At 52.4% G+C, this 22,668-nt stretch overlaps 1 protein-coding gene across 2 annotated transcripts in view; it reads left to right on the forward strand.

Annotated features, from left to right (window-relative positions):
- Window positions 1–22,668, forward strand: part of COL4A2 (collagen type IV alpha 2 chain) — a 200,362-nt gene that overhangs the window by 157,812 nt on the left and 19,882 nt on the right. For both annotated transcript variants that reach the window (XM_050766586.1, XM_050766585.1), the window contains 14 exons: window positions 1,065–1,266; window positions 1,658–1,717; window positions 2,668–2,724; window positions 4,859–4,966; window positions 8,233–8,454; window positions 9,495–9,656; window positions 11,715–11,885; window positions 12,874–13,017; window positions 15,514–15,636; window positions 15,950–16,131; window positions 19,274–19,337; window positions 19,540–19,614; window positions 21,052–21,159; window positions 21,886–21,993. In XM_050766586.1, the coding sequence (XP_050622543.1) occupies window positions 1,065–1,266; window positions 1,658–1,717; window positions 2,668–2,724; window positions 4,859–4,966; window positions 8,233–8,454; window positions 9,495–9,656; window positions 11,715–11,885; window positions 12,874–13,017; window positions 15,514–15,636; window positions 15,950–16,131; window positions 19,274–19,337; window positions 19,540–19,614; window positions 21,052–21,159; window positions 21,886–21,993 (1,786 nt within the window). The remainder of the gene's footprint in view (window positions 1–1,064; window positions 1,267–1,657; window positions 1,718–2,667; window positions 2,725–4,858; window positions 4,967–8,232; window positions 8,455–9,494; window positions 9,657–11,714; window positions 11,886–12,873; window positions 13,018–15,513; window positions 15,637–15,949; window positions 16,132–19,273; window positions 19,338–19,539; window positions 19,615–21,051; window positions 21,160–21,885; window positions 21,994–22,668) is intronic.

Consider the following 22,668-nt stretch of genomic DNA (forward strand, 5'->3'; position numbering starts at 1 on the left):
AGGGGCTTTTCCCAGTGCTTGTGTGCCTGCCTTGTTCGGTAGCATCTCTAAGCCAAGAATGTCAACTTCTGACTTTAGAAAACTCATGATCCTGCCCTCGCCACCTTCCAGTGGCATTATCGCCATCGCTGTCCACTAAGTTCGGGGCATCTGCCCTGTGATCTCTGCAACAGCCTTGTGTCCCCCTCCCCTATGAAAAAAAGCTAAAACACAGGGGTGCACCACTTAATCAGGGTCCCATAAATAGAGAGGGCTGAACTGGTGTCCCTGTCCCGCTCCGTCCTGCCTTTGACAAAGAAGGGGCTGTGGTGCCGGTGGAGAGCAGGGTTTGATTTCTTACAAGCAGCTGCCTCGTTGTTGTGAGAACACCCAGCTTCGTCCCATGCCTCGGCAGATGCGCTGGGGTTTATGTGCACGGCTGTTTCACCAGCATGTGGGGACAGCACCAAGCCGGGCCGTGGTGTGTGCACAGATCACACCAGCATCACTGCTACCGGTCTCCCGACCCCATCCCTGCACCTCCCGCCAGCACCCCCTAGTTGGTGCTTTCATCCACAGGGCAGCCCCTCTCCATTCCCAATCCTGTAATCTCTCCCGACTTTTGAGAGGCACACGGCTCTTTCCTTGTCCACATTAGCTTCCTTTCCCTTAACAACATAGCATCCCCTATGAATAGGAGCCATTTCACCGATGCTGAATTATAACAACAAAATCCTGTGTTTCTCCCTCCGCCCGCAGTAGAACAGAAGCCCAGGCCTTCACTGTTCTGGGGATGCAGGCCCAGGCTGATGCAGGGGAGCTGGTGGGTGGGAAGAGAGAAATGCTCAAACGTGTGCACCTGACTTCCAGAACCGGCTTCTGTGGCGTTGCTTAGACTGCTACACAGTCTGTCACTGGCTCCTGTGACCTGGCTGACCGTGGCAGTAGGTTCCTGTTCATCTCCGTTGTCTTTCTGTTCTGGATCCATAGCTCAGAATTCCAGGAAACAGGAAAGGAAACAGGGAAGTCGAGGCGATCTTTAACATTAGTATATATTTTAAGGAATAAACTGAATTTTCACACAGGGCGATGGCATCAAGGGCCCTCCCGGGGACGCGGGCTATCCAGGAATTCCTGGAACGAAAGGTACTCCGGGAGAAATGGGTCCCCCAGGACTGGGCCTTCCCGGCTTCAAAGGCCAACGTGGTTTCCCTGGAGATGCCGGCTTACCTGGACCACCAGGCTTCCCGGGCCCTCCTGGCCCCGCAGGGACCCCAGGACAAATAGGTATGAAGGAATTTACCTCTCACAGTCCCGAGACGTTCCACGCTTTCCTTCGTCATTGTGGACGTTTCCCGGGAGAGTCAGATGAGGATGCTGTTTGGCCTCATCTGTTCTCACATGTACAAGGGAGGATCCAACTGTGGGGTTTCTGGGCCCCCACCAGCCTCTCCTCAGCAGCTGGAACACGCAGCCTCTCCTCTAGGACTGCAGCGGTAGAGGCCTTGCCCAAAAGTTCAGAGATGGCTTTCCCGTTCCCTGCCCACGCCACAGCCTTCCTGCCCCCTCCAGCAACATACACGACACACATACCTTCACACGTGTGCGTACCCCACACGAGCCGGTCACTCTTACCTGTTTCAAAATTGCCTCACCCTGTCCTTTGTCTTCCCCCCAGATTGTGACACAGATGTGAAAAGGCCCATTGGAGGTGACAGACAGGAGGCCGTCCAGCCAGGTACTCTGGGACGTGCAGGTGGCTTTAGGACACTAGGGAACTCTCAGTTGGTCTGCTGGTTTTGCTCTTGCAGTGTGCATGGGATAGGAAATATTAATAATATGTGCAAGCCACGTTTGATTTCCACGGCACTAGCACAGTGGCCTGGTGAACACTGTACATTGCATGAATAACAACCTGGTGGAGACGGCGAGACATTTGACCAGTCCCCTCTCATCAGAAATCCTTGTTCACTGGAAAGTGCCAGTGCATTCCAAGTCAGCTCCACAGGCACGTGTGCTGCCAGGAGGGTCCAGGCAGAAGAGCCCAGCCCAGAACACAGGCGGTGGCCAGGATGTCAGGCCAAGATGGGAGCCTGGTCCAGATTCCCAGGCTCACAGACAAAAGAAAGCTCCAAGAATAACTGTTCTTGCAAGAGATCCTCTTAGACAAAGGGCAGACAGCACAGTACCCCAGCTGGAGTGTCACTGCTCGCGGCCACACCAACCAGAAGTGCCCGCAGCCTTGATTTAATGTTTTAAGGTGTCTAATTGCTGTGGTTCACTCTGAAAGTAGATAAAGTCCCAAAGGAGAAGTCAAATAATTCATTTTGAAATCATAGGCTATCTCCATCGCTGATAGACGCTTCCAGACAAAAGAGAAGCATCCACACTGACTTGCAGGGTAGCAGCCGGATTAACTCGGTTTGCACCCAGGCTACTGCCCTGCAGGAGGGACTCCATTGTTTGCCAGCGCAGTGTCCGTTTTTATTCGACTAGACTGGCTTAGTTTGCATTTTATACGGATATTTTGATTTCATTACACAATGAAGTTAACTTGTATTTACATCAGAACCAAGATGAATTAAATCATTCACTTACTCTGATCCCAGAATGGTAGCTGGTTTGCACGGCTCGTGCTTTTGACCTTGGGGATTGCTTGGGCTCATCTTTTCTCCTTTCTGTCTCCAGGTTGCATAGGAGGGCCCAAGGGACTGCCAGGCCTGCCAGGACCCCCAGGACCCTCAGGTAATGCACAGAGGGAACCCGGAGTGCACTCAGCCTTCCTCCCACATCTTCACGCTTCTGTGTCTCCCTTGTGTATCTTTCCTCTGATCCTGTATCCCCCGTCCCAGACATGATCGTGTCCAGCATCTCAGCACAAACTGGTCTTGCACCTATGGGGAGCCCACTGTCGTTTGCCACTATAGAAAAAGGAGTCTGGTAGCTGACAGTTAGTTGGGGCCAGGCTGCAAGAGAAAATTCAGCCATGGCTGCAGGGGAACGCCCCCGGGGCAGAGATGGAAGCCTCGTGTTTAGGACTGGAAAGGGGTTGTACCTCTATGTATTTTCACTTTATGCCTTTCCATCCCAGGATCTAGGGGAAGAACCTACAGGAGAGGATTCTGTCTTTTGGGTTTTGACTGACAGGGAACAGGAATAAACAAGGCTAGAGTGTTTATCGCTAGCACCTGGGAGGACCTGGGCTTCAGTCTGCTGGCCCAGGCCATCTCCCAGCCCGTGTGAGAAAGAGTCCGGGCGCTCTTCACAGAGCCCGTGCCTGGGGCCACCCATGCTTTCTCGGGGATGGCGTGTCCAGTGTTGGCGGTGGGGCCCTGGCCAGCCACCACTGCTTTTGGGATCCCCTGCCTGTACCCAGACTCTGCTGCCCTGCGCTCCAGGGTCTCTGTGGGCCTGTGAGCATCGGGGAACACAGAGCCAGGGCTTCCACTCAAGCCGGAGGAGGGCTGGAGCCTGAGAGGTGGCCCTGTGCCCGTGTCCATCAGCCTGAGGAAAGCGAGTTCTCTGAGCGGTAGGAATTCCGCTTTGGATGTTTCTTCCACTCCGCCTGTGATGGAGCCGGGGAAGCAGGTCACTTGGATAACAGTGTTGCAAGCACGAGACACAGCCAGAGCTGTTCTCACTTGTTCCTTCTGCAACTGAGTCCCCACCTGTGCAAGACGAATAGTGCAGACGGGCATTCTAGACGCTTCCTGCTGCACAAATCATACCCTCACCGCTTCCCGTGATAAACTGTAAAGAGTGACACCAGTGTAGTACGAACAGCACTGAGAGTTAGGAAAGTGGATAGACACATTGTGTGTGCCCTGCGCCTAAGGACGTCTGCGGAGTTCACCATGATCACAGGGTCTGGGAACCACAGGACAAATGTAGAGGCATCATTTGCACCATGAGCAGAGGTAAAGGCTCCTTGTGTTGTCTTCTGAGAACTGAGCTTGTATCTTCCGCATCCCGTTAGACCTGCCCCGAGTCTAATTCCATTCTTGGATTTCAACACCGTCACTCATACAGCAACCCCCAAAATGGTGACAACTCCGCATGTCTCAGATGGTCAGGGAGAACCAGAGGCCAGCATGCTCAACACACACCCGGACCACAGCCGTGTGCCAAGGCCGGTCACCGGGAAAGCCTCAGAGGCCCGAGTGTGGGTTTCTGTGGCTTCGGGGCTCCCCAGCCATGCCCAGTTATTTCCATTTCACACCCAGGCCCCCATTGCTGGGAGCCCCTTGCTGGCCTCCCGTCCGCTCCTCCGTCTCACTCCTGCTGTCTGCACACCACTTTCCAAGAGTGGTGGGTGGGTTTGCATCACACACATCCCCTTCCCCAGACGCCAGGAACGGGGATGAAAAAGCGTGGCAGTTGGGTTTTGTGACATTGGTGAGGAACCTCAGCCCTTCAATTATCAGAAAATACTTCTAGAGCCCACACACTGGGCCAAGCAGGGTTCAAGTGTTTGAGAAGAGTCAACTCATAGTCCTCATGGCGTCCCCATGAAGCAGGCAGTCATTCTCCCCACTTTACAGATGAGGAGACCGAGGCACAGAAAGTTGTCAGTGGTCGAATGGATAGAATAGGTAGGGCCAAAATTTACAACCAGGCATTCTGACCCCACCGCCAAAGCCCTCATTTAGAGCACTGTAAATATTGGATATTATTATTCTTATGGTTCCAGTCCGTAAACAGGATTTTAAACACTGAAAATCATTCTGTAAGCCTGGAGGTGCTGTTTCAGGCTGACATTCCCCCCAGCCCCGTTATTTCCCAGTTTCATGAGATCCACATTAAGTTGGATGCCAAGCATGACCACACCCATTTATCCTCGTGGGACCTGATGTGGTCTGTGGTTTATTTGGGTGTTTAGGTGCCAAAGGCCTCCGAGGAATCCCAGGCTTCTCAGGAGCTGATGGAGGACCAGGGCCCAAGGGTTTGCCAGGAGACCCAGGTCGTGAAGGGTTCCCAGGACCCCCAGGTGAGTTGAGATCAGACCCCCATTCAGCCCCTGGGTTCCAGGGCGGGGACCTGTGTGTGGTTCGTCAGCATCCAGCTCTATTATCTTCCAGTTTGTAGAAACTGTTTTGACAGATACTTGACAACTTTTGCATTTGTCCTTGGGAGATTAGAAATTCTTGATTTTTCATCACTGATATTGTACTGGCTTTTTGCAGAAGCTACCTAACAGATCTTGCAGGGAAAAGGAGACAGGTGTTGCAGAATGGCTGTCCTCCACAACACCTGTCTCCCGGGTATGTCCTCAGTGTTAATCATGATTAATATTAAACATTCTAAAGGCAACACAAAGTTATCCTTTCCTGAGAGAACCCTTAAAGGCATAAACAGCCCTCTCACGATGTGGCTGCAAGAGCTTAAGGCATTAATCTGTATGTGGAGGAAAACGAGGTTTCCCTTAACCAGCTCTGGTGAGGAGCACCCACTTGCATGTCAGTGTGCTCTGGAATGCAGCCTGGCGTCCACAGATGTAGGTGTCCTGCAGTTGTGCCACAGGCGATGTGCATGAGTGTGGTGGCACTGCCTTGACTGCAGGGGCATGCACGTCTTTTTTTTTTTTTTTTTTTTTTATGAAATGGAGTCTCACTCTGTCACCCAGGCTGGAGTGCAATGGCACAATCTCAGCTCACTGCAACCTGCACCTCCAGGGTTCAAGCGACTCTCCTGCCTCAGCCTCCCAAGTAGCTGGGATTACAGGCATATGCCACCACACCTGGCTGGTTTTTGTATTTTCAGTAGAGACTGGGGTTTCACCATATTGGCCAGGCTGGTCTTGAACTCCTGGCATTAGGTGATCTGCCCGCCTCGGCCTGCCAAAGTGCTGGGATGACAGGCGTGAGCCACTGCACCCGGCCACACACGTCTTCAATAGTGTGTGTCTAGTGAAACCATGGAAGCCATTATGGACAACTTTCCACCCAAGATAAAACATCCTTCCACAGGGTCCTGGGCAGGTTCTTCCAGCCTCTGCTGGAATCTCGCTTGTCACCTAGAACCTGTGGCACATTGGAACCCTCTTGTTGCTGGAAAGTTCCTCCCTGGAATACAGCCTGCCTCCCAGAGAGTTCTCACTGGGCTGTTCCTGAGCCACACAGTTGACTTCCTCGTAACCACACACCCTGAGAGAGGGGCCACATCTCCCACAGACGTCTCATGAACAGGCAGAACTGACCCCGGGAACACACACTTTCTTGTAATGACATCTTTCCATGCCATTGGAATTCTGAGCAACCTTCTAGGACCCCCACTTTTCAGGATTCCTTTCCAGCTGGGCTCTAGAAACTGAATAAAGCGCTCCCCATATCTGGAATATCACACAGAACGTCAGGACTGTTGCACCCTTAGGTTGAGCATCCTGCAGATGTTCCCAGTGAAGACTGACTGAACCCTGCCCCTCCCCTGATCTCCACTCAGATAGCTGGTTTAAGCCTCAGTGCAGAAGTGTCTGTCAGTCCCTGATAGGTGGTATCTTTCTGAATTTCGTGCTGCAGCCCATAGGGATTGTTCCAAACCCCGACCCTGTTTCCTTTCCTATGATGGTTTCTCCATGTTTTTCAAAATTGGGAAGCAGACTTTCTGTGTCTGTATCAAGACCCTGGTCAAAACAGCTCTGCATTCGAGTGAAGCAAAGGAAGTCTCCGTGCCTCTGCCCCAGGGATGGGTCTCTGGTGGTATTTATTTAGTATTTAGAAGTGCAACATTGCCACTCATGATTTCATATATACTAAGTTTAAGCATTCATGATTTTGAGAGGAGGATGATAATTCTTGAACATTTTCCTGCTGTGAGTATGAAAGTTCTCTGGTAATTATGATTGGAGTGCACAGCCATGTGTGTGTGAACGCCATACGGGGCTCCCCTGTAGCGGGGAATGGATGGGATGTGCCCATTGTCAGGCAATTTGGACAGTTGCCCACGTGAGTTGGGAGCCTGTTCCACCATCAAATGTGAGCCCTTACGTCATGAACAGGGAGGCTGAGGCAGGCCGGGGGTGGGTGGTGATTGAGGAACTGACCGGTTTCTGAAACGCACGTCACTTTTTATGGTGCTGAAATATACTGCACTTCTGTCGCCACATGCAGAAGAGGATAAAACGCCCAATTCAAGGATTGCAAAAATCAGAAAGAGTCTGTTCCAGATCTAAGACCCACACGTGCACACCCAAGCACACGGCTCCCCGGGTACAGTTTGTAACATTGCCAGGGAAAGTCGTGTCTCTTCATTGTGAGTAAATCACACCGTTAAAACTCTGAGTACGGTCTAGCTGATTAACATCAGGGTAATCCAGATCCTTTATTCTGTGTTCCAGTCACTCCCAGCTCACAGGCGGGGATGGCTGTACAGGCCCACGAGGGCCCAAGGCCCTGCTTATTGGATCTTTTTGGTGGGATACACCCCAGAGAACACAGAGAACGTTCCCTTTTCCATATCCATACGTAGGAGTGCCGAGCCTGTCGTGTGCTTGATCCTGTCCCACAGAATCACCTGCCAGTCTCATCGTTGCAGGCTTCTCTCCTGCATGCACAGTGGGGGTGGTGACCTCAGAAGCCTTTCGTTCTGAGCACAGCGTGACTGTCAGCTATGGGAGTTCATTCTGAGGCCACGTCAGGGCTGACTGCACCGAAAAACGAAGTGACCTGTGAGATCATTTTATCCAGTGGCAGCCACAAGAGACACAGGACAGCCACCTTCCCTCCATCCACAGATGGGGCTTGGTGATTTTCATGGTCCATACAACAGAGGGGTGTCGTTCCTCTTTGAAGCGTTTCCAAACTGACAGTGATGGGTTTCTACCAGGGAGATGTTACGGCAGGCAGCATTTTGGCTTTGATGGCCCTGCTCGTTCCTGCCTCCCTGGGATTTCGCTGTTCCTCACTCACCACAACCTAGAAGGTCCTACAAAAAGCTGTTCTTATTTGCAAAGCAGGGGAACCCATGAATTATGCAAATCTGGGTCCGAGGAGGCGTTCTTAAGGGCTTGTCCACCTTCGCTCAGTTTTAGGGCTGGGGGCTGGATGGCGGGGGAAGCAGAAGAAACGTAACCAACAGAACAACGTGGCAAAGGTTGTAGGTTCCAAGAAGGGCCACAGGGACAAGGGCTCGAGCTGAGGAATGCCTTCTGAGGACCCCATAGCCAAACATTTGCTGTTTCCAGCCTCTTTTTGACACTTCTCTTAGAACGTCACCATGCTAACTTGTGGTTTGGGGCCCACCCATGTTTCCTTTCAGGGTTCATAGGACCCCGAGGATCCAAAGGTGCGGTGGGCCTCCCTGGCCCAGATGGACCCCCAGGTCCCATCGGCCTGCCAGGGCCAGACGGGCCCCCTGGGGACAGGGGCCTTCCTGGAGAAGTCCTGGGAGCCCAGCCCGGGCCACGGGGAGATGCTGGTGTGCCTGGACAGCCTGGGTTTAAAGGCCTTCCCGGAGACAGAGGCCCCCCTGGATTCAGAGGTAAGTGCCCCATCGGGGAGCCAGGGGCCCCATCCCAGCTGCACAGGGCCTCCAAGGGCGACCCCAATCCCTTCCAGGGCATTTGGTAGGAAGCAACAGTACCCTATGGTGCCAGCCATGCGTATCTTCTCCCATGGCCTTCCAGTGCTCCTTTAGAAAGTGTCTGTGACAACACCGTGATACCTGCCGTAGTCGGTGCAGTCTGGCCATCTGAGAACTTTGACAGGTGTGGATTAACTGATGTAATCTGTTGTCAAGTTGCATATGCCTGGCCGTGACAGGGGCCGTGACAGGCTCACCGGTTTCCTTGGCAGAATCTGTACAGTTGGTATGAGGAAAAGATGATGGGCCTGACCATGCTTAGTCAGAGGTGAAGAAGGAAAATAGGAATAATCTGAAATGCAATTTTATTGGTGTAAAACTTAATACTTTTTTTAAATGTGTTAATGTTGTTTACAATGTTATCAATGTATCTCTATCAAAGTAGACAGAGCACCCACGTTTCATGAGTGACAAGGCACCCAGTGACTTTAAGGGTTCAACTGATGCCAAATCGGCTTTGGGAACCCCGGCCCCAAGCTTTAATGAAAGATGATGCCGTGGACAGCAGGTGTTCACACTGGGTGAAAGAAGTGGGGATGGAATACATTAAATGTCTCCAGTGATAGAGTTTTATTCATGTAGTTATTTAAATGTTTCAAAGACTATTTTTAAATGTGGCACAGTGTTCAAAATATAGTCAAGTGAAGAAAACTGGGTTAAAACTGTACTTATTGTGCCATGTCCACTCTGCCAGTGTCTAGTTATTTGTAGGAATGGAAAAGGGCAGGAAGGAAATGCCCAGTGGTAGTCATTATCCCTGAGTGATGGTGTGTGTTACCTTGATTTTATCCTTTATACTTCTTTGCATTTTCCTGATTCTCTAGAGTCCAGAAAAGCATGAAGTACTCTTTTAACAGAATGAGTGTGTGGAGGGAGATGCTGTCTGTGACGAACAGTCCAGAGTCGGCCCCTACAGCTCTTGTCTCTGATTCCCGCAGGAAGTCAAGGGATGCCTGGGATGCCAGGGCTGAAGGGCCAGCCGGGCCTCCCGGGACCTTCCGGCCAGCCAGGCCTGTCCGGGCCTCCAGGACAGCACGGATTTCCAGGAGCTCCTGGCCAAGAGGGGCCCTTGGGGCTGCCAGGAATCCCAGGTCTTGAAGGTAAGACTCCAGCCCTCCCATAAACGAGTAGGGTCCTCACTGGTCCTGCCAAGAGAACTAGCACTGCCTTCTCTGTGGAGCTCTCAAACTCTGTTCCATGGAACCCCTTAAGAGCTGCAGGGGTTCCCAAACCAGAACATGTATTTCGCCTAACAAGGAGACATAAACAGCTGGAGACATCGGCTCATCCTCTGTTCCTGTTATGTATATTAAGGATCTAGGGGAGGTTTCATCAGGAAAAAAGAAAAAGGAAGAAATTCCCACTGCAAAAGTTCAGAATCGCCGCTCTGATGTGGAGAGGAGAAATTGTTTTATGAAAGTGCAGGTGTGGGTTGGAAGCAGGTGGAAAACTGGGGTGGGGAGGCTGGAGCAGAGTAGCGGGGAGGGGAGCCTCAGCTGCATGCCCACCACACACAGGCCAAGGCAGGTGGCAGAGGTGGCCCGGAAGACAGCAGGGCACAGCATCCATGGGCATCACCCACCGCTGGCCAGGCCACTCTCCCAGCACTCAGCACAGCCAGTTTCCCAGACTTCCACACTTCATGGTCCAGTGAAACTGTCAGTGCAGGTTGGAGGAATCAATACACGTTCCCACCTTTTTGTTTTGTCCAGAAAAACAGCTTTTTAAGGAAGTGTCTTATGTCACCAAAGGACACTGTAACTGAAAAGTGGGAAAGATGCAATTGCTTAGTAAGGAGTGGTCTCCATGGACCACAATCTAGAAACTCTCAGTCTTAGCATACTTCTCTGGTTTGCCAGTCAGGCGACAACTTTGTCCAGGACCTTAGCAGGTCTTTCTAGGGAACTGCCGCACCACTGGAAGACGCACACTGGCTTCCCCCATGTGGGGCCTCGCCTGTGTCCAAGAGCTGGGAGCTGGACTCAGGCAGGGCTCACTCCCCCATTGCCGCACTAGCCACTGGCTTCCCGGGGTAGCAAACCTGAATCAGAGGTTCAGGCTCCTATCTCAGTATTGACAGGGCAGTGCTGGTTCTCAGCTACTGAGAATCAGCTGAACACAGCCTCATGTGGTGCTTACGAGACCCATGGGAAAGCCTGTCCTGAACTAAAGCCTGCACTTTATGTGGGGAGAGAGACACACACATTAAAAGGCTCCCACTTGCCCTGGGCAAGCCAGCAGAGTGACCAGGCCACGCGGCCCCCAGTGACCCAGAGGAGGCGGGGACAGGCAGGTCAGAGCAAGCCCAAGGGGAGAAGTACCTGGCACCAGCAGGAGAGAAGGCTGGGACTCGAATGCAGGGTGCGCTCTAGGAAAGGGGGACCACCCCAGCAGAGGCAGGATTGCCCAGGGAACACTTTGGAGCCTGTGATCCCCCAAACCGGCTGGGGAAAAGAACCTGGTATGGGGGTGCTGGGGGTTTGGATGGGAAGATTGAGCCGAAGGTTGGGAGGAGTGAATGCTGGAGCTGAGGAGTTACAGCCCCCAGGCAGAGCGGGCTTTTGGGAGTTTTTAACAGAGAAATGCATTAAGAAGGGATTTTAGGGACCCAGCAGGCAGTCCTCGGACGGCTTGGAGTCGGGGGAGGCGCGAGGACAGCTATGGGCTGGGAGCTGCCAGGCTCACGACAGTGGCACTGGTGAGATGGGAGCACGGAGACCAAAGAGGCAGCGGCAGCCAGTGGGCAGCTGGAGGGTCCCCCAGACTAACTCCGGGCTGGAGCCAGTGATGTTTGCGAGGAACAGGCCAGCTCTTGACTAGCCCCAGTGACCAGGGCCCCCCGCTCACATCAGCATCCAAACAGCTTCGTCCCTTGGCTTCTGAAGGATGCAGTGGGAAAGCCATGTTGGCTGGCACCCCCCAGCACAGCCTCAACCTCCAGATAAAGACTTCTCCTGAAAGGCCAGCCCCAGGGTCCCGCTCAGGCCACACTTTGGAAACTCACCCCAACATGGCGGCGTTCCACTTTCCTTCCAAGAAGCTTTTCTTACCGAACACTCAAAAGTAAAATGATGTTCTTTCTGCTGTAAAAGCAGAAGAGAGATTTCCTCTGTGTGTGTGTTTGTCCACCCTCTTTGATTTGCTCCTCTTCCCGACAGGTCTGCCTGGAGATAGAGGGGACCCTGGGGACATAGGCGCTCCTGGCCCTGTGGGCATGAAAGGGGTCTCTGGTGACAGAGGAGATGCTGGCTTGGCAGGGGAGCGAGGCCATCCAGGAAGCCCTGGATTTAAAGGAATTGATGGAATGCCTGGGACCCCCGGGCTAAAAGGTAATTGTGTGACTGTGACCAGGAATCACTTTGCGGGGAGGTTGGGTCTGATAAACTCTGACCTGAGACAGCTCTGCTGGGCACCTCTGTGGGCCACGGGGCTGGCCTCACACGTCTGCAGATTGGAGGCCTTGGGACTCTCCTGACCCAGGAGACAGCAGCTCCAGGACGGCTGGTTAATGCTGCTTAGACGCTGGTGGGACCAACGTGCCTAACAAAGCCAGTTTATGAATTTGCCAAGACAAACTGCTCTTGCCTGGGAAGCATCATCTTACTGTAAATGTGACCACACACAGGGAGATGTGTGGAGAGGTCCACTCAGGAGCCTGGATTCAGATCCAGAGGTTATTTGGTAATTTGAAACCAAAGCAAAGCAAAGTAGTTGGTTACAGGGATAGGTTTATTTCAGCACAAGCAGGCCAGTCTAGAAGCAGAGCCCTCCAGCCGTGAACATGCTAGAGACACACAGTTCTGTCCTTCCGTTGCTGGAGACACATGGGTTGGTCTTTCCATTACTGGAGACATATGGGTCTGTCTTTCGGTTGCTGGAGACACCTTGGTCTGTCCTTACGTTGCTGGAGACATTGGTCTGCCTTTCCATGGTCCTGTGTCGCGTTTCCGTGCCAGGTGCAGTGTTGCTGCTGCCTTCCTTTCCAGCGCGCCCCTCTGCCTTTGTCTTGATGGGCCTGTGGGCCAGTGGACCTGCATCACCTTCAGATTTCCCTCCTAGTCTTCCTGCCTGACCTTTGTGTGTTTCCTTGTTGCCAGTGTCTGGTCTGAAGACAGGCTGACTCTGGAATACTGTCTGTTAATAGCAGAGATCAACAGAGAGAGTTGCTCAGAAGATGGTGTCCCCGGAAATCCCTGTTTTAGGTTCAGAATCTTCTTACTTGAGTCACATTGCCAAAACGTTACAGAGACGTGAGATTAAAATGTCCCATGTGTTTTATTCATGTCTAACCCAGCACTTTTCTCTTTTCCTCTGAAGGAGAGAGAGGCTCACCTGGGATGGATGGTTTCCAAGGCATGCCTGGACTCAAAGGGAGACCCGGGTTTCCAGGGAGCAAAGGCGAGGCTGGATTTTTCGGAATACCCGGTCTGAAGGGTCTGGCTGGTGAGCCAGGTTTTAAAGGTATGTCCCTCTCTTAACATCCTCCTAACCCTTTCGTGGTGGCGTGACATTGCCCAGAATGAATTTTTGAAAACCCATGCGTCCAGGAACCCTAAGCTAGATGAAACAAACAAAATGAACTAACAAAAACTCAAAGGCTTTATCCCTGCCTCAACACACTGACCATGTGATAAGGGAATAATCCTAACCAAAGGAAACTCTTGAGAACCAAAATGATGGCATCGCTAAGAACCAAGTATGTCATGAAAACATATTCCACCATGAGTATATTGTGGTAAACATAAAGGGGGGCTGGTGAAAAGCAGGGAACAGATGAGTTCCAAGAGAAGGGAGTGCCATCCGGTGCAGGAGGACACAGCTTTCCAAGTGGAAGCATGTAACACAGTGCCAGAGAGAACGCGGGCCACACATGAGGTGGGTTCAAACCCCACGCGGACAGGCATCTCAAGACCCCCCAGGTCAGGCCGCTCGTTCATTGAGTTTATTACTAAGAAGTCACATTTTCGTGACTTCTGTTCAGATGCTTTTGTTCTGAAATAATCACAGTGGTCTCTAAAAACTTAATGACTGAGAGTGAGTGTTGGTGAGGAGGTGGAGAAATGGGAACCTTCATAGGCTGCCGGCAGGAGTGTAAAACGCTGCGGTCAGTGTGCAAAACAGTTTGGCAGTTAATTATAAAACTAAACATAGAGTTACCCAGAAGTTCTACTCCTAGATGAAGATCATTGAAAACATAGGTACAGACAAAAATGGGGACACAAATGCTCATGGCAGCATCCTTCATAGCAGCATCCTTCATAGCAGCCATAATTGGAAACAGCCTGAAAATGCATCGACTGATGAATGGATGAGTAAAATACGGCAGAGCTGTGCAGGGGCACATGCAGTGCTGCAGAAGGATGGGGCTCTCAGACATGGCGCGTGGGCAGGCCTTGAGAACACTGCACCACGTGTCGTCTGACCGCGTGTATATGAGATGTCCACAGTAAGCAAATTTACGGAAATGAAAAGTAGGTTCGCAGTTTCCTAAAGCTGAGGGTTAGGGGAGAATTAGGGAATGGCTGTCAGTGGTTCCAGGGTTTCATTTTCTGGGATAAAGTATTCTCAAGTTAGATAGTGCTGCTCGTGCACAGTTCTGTGAATACACTGCAGTTATGTAACTGTTCTCTTTACTGGAGTGAGTTGTAGGGCATATAAATTATACATCAATAAGCGGGTTTTTTTTTTTTTGTTTTGAGACGGAGTCTCGCTCTGTCGCCCAGGCTGGAGTGCAGTGGCGCGATCTCGGCTCACTGCAAGCTCCGCCTCCCGGGTTCACGCCATTCTCCTGCCTCAGCCTCCCGTGTAGCTGGGACTACAGGCGCCCGCCGCCATGCCCGGCTAATTTTTTCTATTTTTAGTAGAGACGGGGTTTCACTGTGTTAGCCAGGGTGGTCTCCATCTCCTGACCTCGTGATCCACCCGCCTCGGCCTCCCAAAGTGCTGGGATTACAGGCATGAGCCACCGCGCCCGGCCCAATAAGCTGTTTTAGAAAATCTTAATTACTCTCCAGAGTTACAGCTTTTACAGATTTTCAGCAAAATAAAAATTGCAATCTTGGGTGCTCACTTTTGTTAAGATTTTTACTCACACTTGCGTTTTCAAATAGTCTTCATGTTAACAGAGATTTCAGGCTATTTCACGCAAAAAAAAAAAAAAAATGGCATTTTAAGATTAACTAATTTTCAGCTCCACTGTAATCATTTCCTCGAGCCTCCTTGGGGTGAAGTTAACCGTGGAGGTGTCTGTCCCTCCACTGGTGGGCATGCTCTGTGGGGTCAGGACCAATTTATGGTTTTGATCCCATCCGCCTCTAGCCAAGTACTGAATACACAGTAAATGCTTAGAGAATGAAACTCAGTTATTTTCACTCAGCCAGATTTCACTCACTCCTCCAGTGAGGATGGATTCCGGGGCATCCCCAGCCTGAACTAGCACAGTTTCCCGCCCCACCTGCAGCTCTGGGCCCCTCCCCTCCTGGAATTCCTCAGCTCCTCAGAACGCCCCCAGGACGTCCCTTCCATGCTTCTCCTCCCTGTGAAGGTGCCTACAGGAGGGCACGGAGCTGGCACCCTCCTCATGGGCCTTCCTACTTGTGACCGAGGTCCATCACCGTCCCGTCGGAGCACACATGGCAAAATGACCCTGTCACAAAACATCCTCTGGAAGCCGCACTGGCTTTGACCGCTCCCTCTGCGTCGCTGGCAGGCACATCCACCCACTGTGGTGCTGTGTGCTCAGTGACTCCGGCCCCAGGCCCAGGACCCTGGAGCCGCCGCCAACTCCGACTACTCCGATGGACGCAGGAGAGGCTTCTCCGGCGCCCGGTCTCTCTCCGAGGCTTCCCCGCTTGCGGGAGACGCGCAGCCCCCGTGCCTCAGGGACCAGGTCTCCACCTGTGTTCTCCTGCATGGTCTGGAGCCCCCAGAAAATGACAGCACTCCATTCCCTTCCAGGCAGCCGAGGCGACCCTGGGCCCCCAGGACCACCTCCCATCATCCTGCCAGGAATGAAAGACATTAAAGGAGAGAAAGGAGACGAAGGGCCTATGGGACTGAAAGGATACCTGGGCGCAAAAGGTGAGTGTTCTGGCCTGCAGTCAGGGGTCCCCTCGTCCCTGCTGCCCCAGCCTGCCCCAGCTCCTGCTGCTCTCCGTCCCCAGAGACGCCCGTGCCCTACACCTGGCTTTCTTCGTGCTTTTCGTCTCTGGGCACCCCGTTTGCCCACAGCCCATGCAGGGTTGTTCTCTGATGCCTGAGTAACCTCGCTTTCCCATCTTAAGATTTGCAGCACTTAGGATAGCAGAATGCATCCAGGCTGCAACATTGAAAACTTCGGGAGGGCAGGTGCTGCGTCCTCACCAGAGTGTTACACACCAGGGTCTTCCTGCAGGTATCCAAGGAATGCCAGGCATCCCAGGACTGTCAGGAATCCCTGGGCTGCCTGGGAGGCCCGGCCACATCAAAGGAGTCAAGGGAGACATCGGAGCCCCGGGCATCCCTGGTTTGCCAGGATTCCCTGGGGTGGCTGGCCCCCCTGGAATTACAGGGTTCCCAGGATTCATAGGAAGCCGGGTGAGTGGAACTCCCCTTGTTCTGTGAGCTCCTCTCCCCTTTGCTTGTTAATGAACATGCTTTGGTCTGGCATTTGCTAGGGTGAGAGTGTCAGCGGCAGGTTCAGGGCAGCCTCAGGCTTGGCGCGGTCCACACAGCCCTGTAAGGAGCTGCTGCACGTGGACACTGTGCGGATGTGGTGTGAGGCCACCCAGCTGCTGTGGCCCTTCTGTGGGCTTGTGCTGGGTGAAGCATGTTGTCTGCATTTTTATGGGGTCCTTGAGAGAAGAAAACTTGAATTTTCAGGGATCGGAGCTCTGAAATTGAGCACATCAGTGACACCAGGCCTGAGAGCCCATGGCTGAATCACAGTGTAGACCTGGGGCCGGGCAGCCTGGCTTCCCATCCGGGCCGCCATCCACTCAGCCTTTGTTCAGCAGATGTCTGTTGAGCACTTGACGTGGGCCAGACACCCTGTTGTGATGGTGACAATGATGGCCCTGACCCTGGGCAGGGCTCTCTTCTCCACACCTTCTCCCTCAGCTGCGGAATGAAGGTGGTAGCTACCTTGCAGTTTTCTTGAGTGCTGTATAAACAGTGTATATAACATAGCATAGCGTGGCTCCCCATAGATTGCATTTCCTAGAATTCCATTTCTAGCCTCTTTCATGTAAGGATAGTGTACTCTCACAGTCCCCAGCCCGCAGCTGGCGTTCCCAGGGGGATGGGCACATTTGGAGCAGATCAGAAGGTCTGGGCCCCTTGGTGTGAACCCTTAGTGGCAGGCCAGGGCCTGCCTGTGTGTCTGGCCCACCTTGGTGTACAGAATTCTTCAGGGGTCTTCCTCCCCTCACTCCCAAAATCTGCAGCCGAGAGGATCTTCTAGACAGTCTGTGTGTGCTATTCAGGTCACTTTAAAAAAGAAAGATGCCAGCCAGTTGTGGTGGCTCTTGCCTATAATCCCAGCACTTTGGAAAGCCAAGGCAGGCAGATCACTTGAGATCAGGAGGTCGAGACTACCCTGGCCAACATGGTGAAACCCCGTCTCTACCAAAAATATAAAAAATTAGCTGGATTTGGTGGTGTACACTCATAATCCCAGCTACTAGGGAGGCCGAGGCAGAAGAATCGCTGGAACCCAGGAAGCGGAGGTTGCAGTGAGCCGAGACTGCGCCATTGCACTCCAGCTTGGGTGACAAAGCAAGACTCAATCTCAAAAAAAAAAAAAAAAAAAAAGAAAGATGCCTGTGTCTACCAAAGACACCTCCAACAACGTCCAAAGGACCTTTATTCATAACAGCTCGAAACTAGAAAACAGCCCAAATGTCCACCAACAGGGAAAAGAATAAATGAACATGGTATATTCTGACCAGACACAGCATTATCTGTGCATTTTATCTCCATACGCAGCAATAAATGAGAATTCTTGGTAAAATCCAACAACCTAACTTCATTTCCAAACTTTGTGTTGAACAAAATAAACCAGAAACAGCAAAGGACACATGATTCAGTTTGATTGATGTGCAGTTCAAGAACTGACAAGGCTGTTTGATGGGGTATTGGGAGCACGGCAGCTTTAGGTGGGGTTATCATAGAGTGCTGACAGTGTTCTGTGTCTTTCAGTGACACTCGAGTTCACACGCACTGAGCTGTGCATTTAAGATGAGTGGACATTACTGTATTTAAGTTATGCCTCAGAAAAGTAAACTTTGAGAAAGAAAAATAGAGCATTATCTAAACAAAGGTACCTGTGGATACCCTCCCCCTTCCTCCAACAAAGGAGCTTTTTTTTTTTTTTTTTGAGACAGTCTCACTCTGTCACCCAGACTGGAGTGCAATGGCATGATCTCGGCTCACTGCAACCACTGCCTCCTGGTTCAAGCGATTCTCCTGCCACAGCCTCCCAAGTAGCTGGAATTACAGGCATGCACCACCACGCCCAGCTAATTTTGTATTTTTAATAGAGACAGGGTTTCATCATGTTGGCCGGGCTGGTCTTGAACTCCTGACCTCAGGCAGTCCACCTGCCTCGGCCTCCCAAAGTGCTGGGATTCTAGGCTTGCGCCAGCGTGCCCAGCCTGGCTATGTTAATACTGCAGTGACTCATGTTAGGCCATGCTTGGGCATTGATGCTGTAGTACTGAAGTCCCGTGGCACCAGGGCAGACCAGAATTCTCATGCTCCCTCTGGAGAGGAAAACTAGGGCTTCTAGGAAGCCACCAAGCACCCCAGGCATCTTCCCAACCTCCTCACCAGCCACCTACGTCCTTCTGGAGGAGTTTCCCTCTGTGCACAGATGGAAGCGCACAGCCCCATGTCTCTGTTACAATCTAGGGAGCAAGTTCTGCAGTCTGGCCGCCCACATGGAAATCCCAGTTCTGCCACTTGCTGGCTGAGTGACCTTAAACAAAACCTGTCTGTGCTTCAGTTCCCTTGCCTGTCGCCGGGAAGTCACGGTGCCCACCTGGCAGGGTTTTCTTGAGGCGTGAATACGCCGTTGAGATGGGGTCCACCATGTGTGCGCGGGAAGGCATGGCACAGCGAGCATGTGGTCCGAGTCACCGCCGCTGCTGACATCACCACACCGTCGTGATCGAGACCTGGGCTCTTAATTATGATGCAGTTGCCAAGCTTGTTTCATTTGATCACTTCACAGTTCCATAAGAACAGCAAGGCCAGGCACAGTGGCTCAGTCCTGTAATCCCAGCACTTTGGAAGGCAGAGGAGGGAGAATCACTTGAACCCAGGAATTCAAGCCCAGCCTGGGCAACATAGCAAGACCCCATCTCTACTAAAAATTTAAAAAATATTAGTCAGGCTTGGTGGCTCACACCTGTAATCCCAGCTGCACAGGAGGCTGAGACGGAAGGATGGCTTGAGTCCAGGAAATCAGGGCAGCACTGAGCTATGATTGTGCTTCTGCACTCCAGCCTGGGTGACAGAGTGATATCCTGTCTCAAAGAAAAAAATAAATAAACAAAAAGAACAGCTAAGCAAACCACCTATGATACACACTGAAAAACTCAAGTTTTCTGCAAAATGACGAGATCACACACCTTGAGTATAGTTGTTAGCATACTGGGTAGTTAAACAAGTGAGCTAACTTCAGAGTGACAGCTGACTTCACTAACAGCCTTCTAAGATGGTTCGTGTCTGTCCTTAGGGTGACAAAGGCGCCCCGGGGAGAGCAGGCCTGTATGGCGAGATCGGCCCGACCGGTGATTTCGGTGAGTGTTGCCCGTCCAGTGAAAACAGGGAGTCCACGATTCAGAGCTCTCTGAGCACGTGAGCCAGTATCAGACCTGCAAGTGCTGTTAGGTATTTTAAAGCAAATTATTCTTGTTAGGAATATAACAAAATAGAAGTTGGAAAACTCACAGCCTCCCGGTGGAAAGTCCTGTTCTTAGCCATCTTTTTTGCATTTAACAGGTGACATTGGGGACACTATAAATTTACCAGGAAGACCAGGCCTGAAGGGGGAGCAGGGCACCGCTGGAATCCCAGGTACACGAGTTATTTTCCGTGTCTTCATCTTCAACAGCAGCCCTGAGCCTTCGTCTAGGAGCCCGACTTGCCAAACAGATCAAATTTGGTAACAACCAGAAAGCACTTGATAGGGAATGAGGTTTTCAAGCCCAATGTGCAAGAAAGACCGTCAGTTTTAATTAAGTTAAATCTGAAGGCAAAATCAAGACGCCTTTCTCTCTCTGTGTGTCTCTCGTTGATACTGAAAATAGCCAGAATGGACACTCGGTGAATGAGAGTCACTGCAGCCCGTAAAGTGTAACTGGTGAAAATCCAACTAGCACCCTGGCTCCCGGAACACCTGAGGGGGTGCAGCAGGTGGTCGCTGAGCCGAGCTTCTCAGAAACAGCGAAGGGTCCAGGAAAGGGGGAGTGGCAGTCAGGCCATCGCTTAAGAGAGTTACGGAGGCAGGTGACCAGCCCGAGCGAGCTGGGAGGGGCTGGGATGGCACAGTGGCTCCCTTCCCTTCTGCGCATCACTGAGGTTCCACTCCTAAATTCCTGCCTGCAGTGACGTCTCAAGGGGCCTGTGATAGTTTTCTTCTTTCTGGGGATTTTCGTTTGGGGGGACCCCACACTGCTCAAGTTGCTGGAGCCCCAGGTGTTTGCAGGGCTGGCCCTGGTGGGAGAAAAGGAGTCTGTCCACGGTTGACCAGTGGGGAGACTGCTGGGCTAGTTCTTTGTCTAGAAATTGCTCTGGAATGCAAAGATGTGTTCGGTTGAGCACAGGATCAGAGAACTGCCGCTGGGAAATAGGCGCCCCTGTTTACCAGCCCTCCCGGGCTCCTTTGTTATCTGTGACCTGGGCTCCCAGTGGCTTCCTCCTGAGTGACTGGGGAGCTCTGTGCTGCTAAGCCATCCAACGCTTGGCTGGCTGCGTCTCCCACCCTAGGCCATCGCTCTGGCCATTTGGTTTATAAAGACAGAAACGTGGACCATCATTACCATGCGTCTCTAATGATGCCTTCACGTGTTCAACTGAAAATGTGTCAGGGAAGAGACGCTACCCCCACCCAAGAATTATTTTTGGTGTTACCCTTTGAACATTTTGGTTTTTGTTAGACTCTGGGGCCAGAAAGGCTTTAGAGTGGAGCCTCCCCTGTGTCCATCACCAGGAGACAGTATCTCAGAGCTGCGGTCCCACAGTGGAAGCGTGGGGCCAGCTGTGCCCATCGTCCCTGGGGGTGTCCTGTTTTCCCTAAGACAGTGAGGGGTGCATGGGTGCTGCCTTGAAGGCTGGCTAGTGCAGGCTCAGAGGGAGGAACTAGGTTAAAAATCAGCTGAGGAAGGAGCACGGTTAGATGCCTCTTTCCATTCCTGGAGGAGCAGCTGTGTGGTTCTGTACATACTAGAGCTGGGGTTCCCTGGAGCCCACAGGGGTGCGGTGTCTGTTCCAACAGCATGTCTGTGGTTGCAGGTCTGAAGGGATTCTTTGGAGAGAAGGGAACAGAAGGTGACATCGGCTTCCCTGGGATAACAGGCGTGACTGGAGTCCAAGGCCCTCCTGGGCTTAAAGGACAAACAGGTAAAATCTCCCACAGCCACACAGCCTTCCTCAGGCGGGCCCTCCAGAGACCCCAGAACAAAGGCGGCCAATGTTGTCAATTTCCTCCAATCACACCCAACCCTGGAAGCTCACTCATGCCTGCTGCCCGCTTAGGAGCCTTCCTCAGGACTGACGGCGTGGAGAGAAACAACCGCCTGGGCTGGGGGGAGACCTGAGAACTGGAGAGAAGCATGGGGGTGAATGAGAAGTGCCTTTTCCGCCGAGCCTTTGTTTATCATATAGAAGCCGACAGTTTGTAAGGGATCCCTTTGCTTGCGTTGAATACGCAGAACCCCCTAAGAACATCCTCGGTTAGAGGAGAGCGGACAGTGGGCTGGCTTCCCACGGTGTTGCTGCTGCTCCTGGCTGTGTTTACTCAGCACCGGGGAACGCCAGGAGGCTCATATCTCTAGGCTCTGCCTCGGGGTCCTCTCCAGACGTCTATTTGGATAATAGGGCGAGAATTAAAACGACACGCTATTTTCTCTCTGGCAAGGCTGAGCAAATCCTACTGAATTTGTTTGTGGGGTCTAAGACCACCTGCATCCCCAGCTTGAGGGACAGGTCTAATCTCTCCTCCAACTGGCACCGCAGCCTTTCCAGCCCTCAGCCCCTCCCAGAGCAGCTGCCCCTTCCGCCAGGACCTCACCAGGCAGTGCCCAAGGTGTCCTGTGTGCTCAGACTTACTGCTGTGTTCACTCCCAGGCTTTCCAGGGCTAACTGGGCCTCCAGGGTCGCAGGGAGAGCCGGGGCGGATTGGACTGCCTGGTGGCAAAGGAGATGATGGCTGGCCGGGAATTCCAGGCTTACCAGGTAAGGCCACGCAAAACACACGGTCACCCAGACCCAGCGTCGTGAGCTGTGCAGGAGGCACCGCTGAGCAGGCCAGCCTCTCGCAGGGTGACTTCGAAGGCCCATGTGAGAGCAAAGGCAGGTTTGCTGTGGCTTGTGGTGGTCTGCACCAACATAGCAGCACAGGGTATGCTGGTGCCCCCAGCGACTGGGAATCAAGCCAGACGCATAAATCTGCCCAAGGGCCGGGCGCGGTGGCTCAAGCCTGTAATCCCAGCACTTTGGGAGGCCGAGGCGGGCGGATCACAAGGTCAGGAGATCGAGACCATCCTGGCTAACACGGTGAAACCCCGTCTCTACTAAAAAATACAAAAAACTAGCCGGGCGTGGTGGCGGGCGCCTGTAGTCCCAGCTACTCAGGAGGCTGAGGCAGGAGAATGGCGGGAACCCGGGAGGCGGAGCTTGCAGTGAGCCGAGATCGCGCCACTGCACTCCAGCCTGGGCAACAGCGTGAGACTCCGTCTCAAAAAAAAAAAAAATAATAATAATAATAATAAAATCTGCCCAGGACTTCACCTCCCAGAAGGATGAATGAAAGCCTCCCAGAGAGGCTTCAGGGTCCACTTGTCATCGCCACACAGGGATGCACAGTGAGATCAGGGTGCAGGAGCAGCCTCAGTGTCCCACTGTGCCGCA

This window comes from Macaca thibetana, chromosome 17 (assembly GCF_024542745.1).
Source record: "Macaca thibetana thibetana isolate TM-01 chromosome 17, ASM2454274v1, whole genome shotgun sequence".
NCBI classification, from domain to species: Eukaryota; Metazoa; Chordata; class Mammalia; order Primates; family Cercopithecidae; genus Macaca; species Macaca thibetana.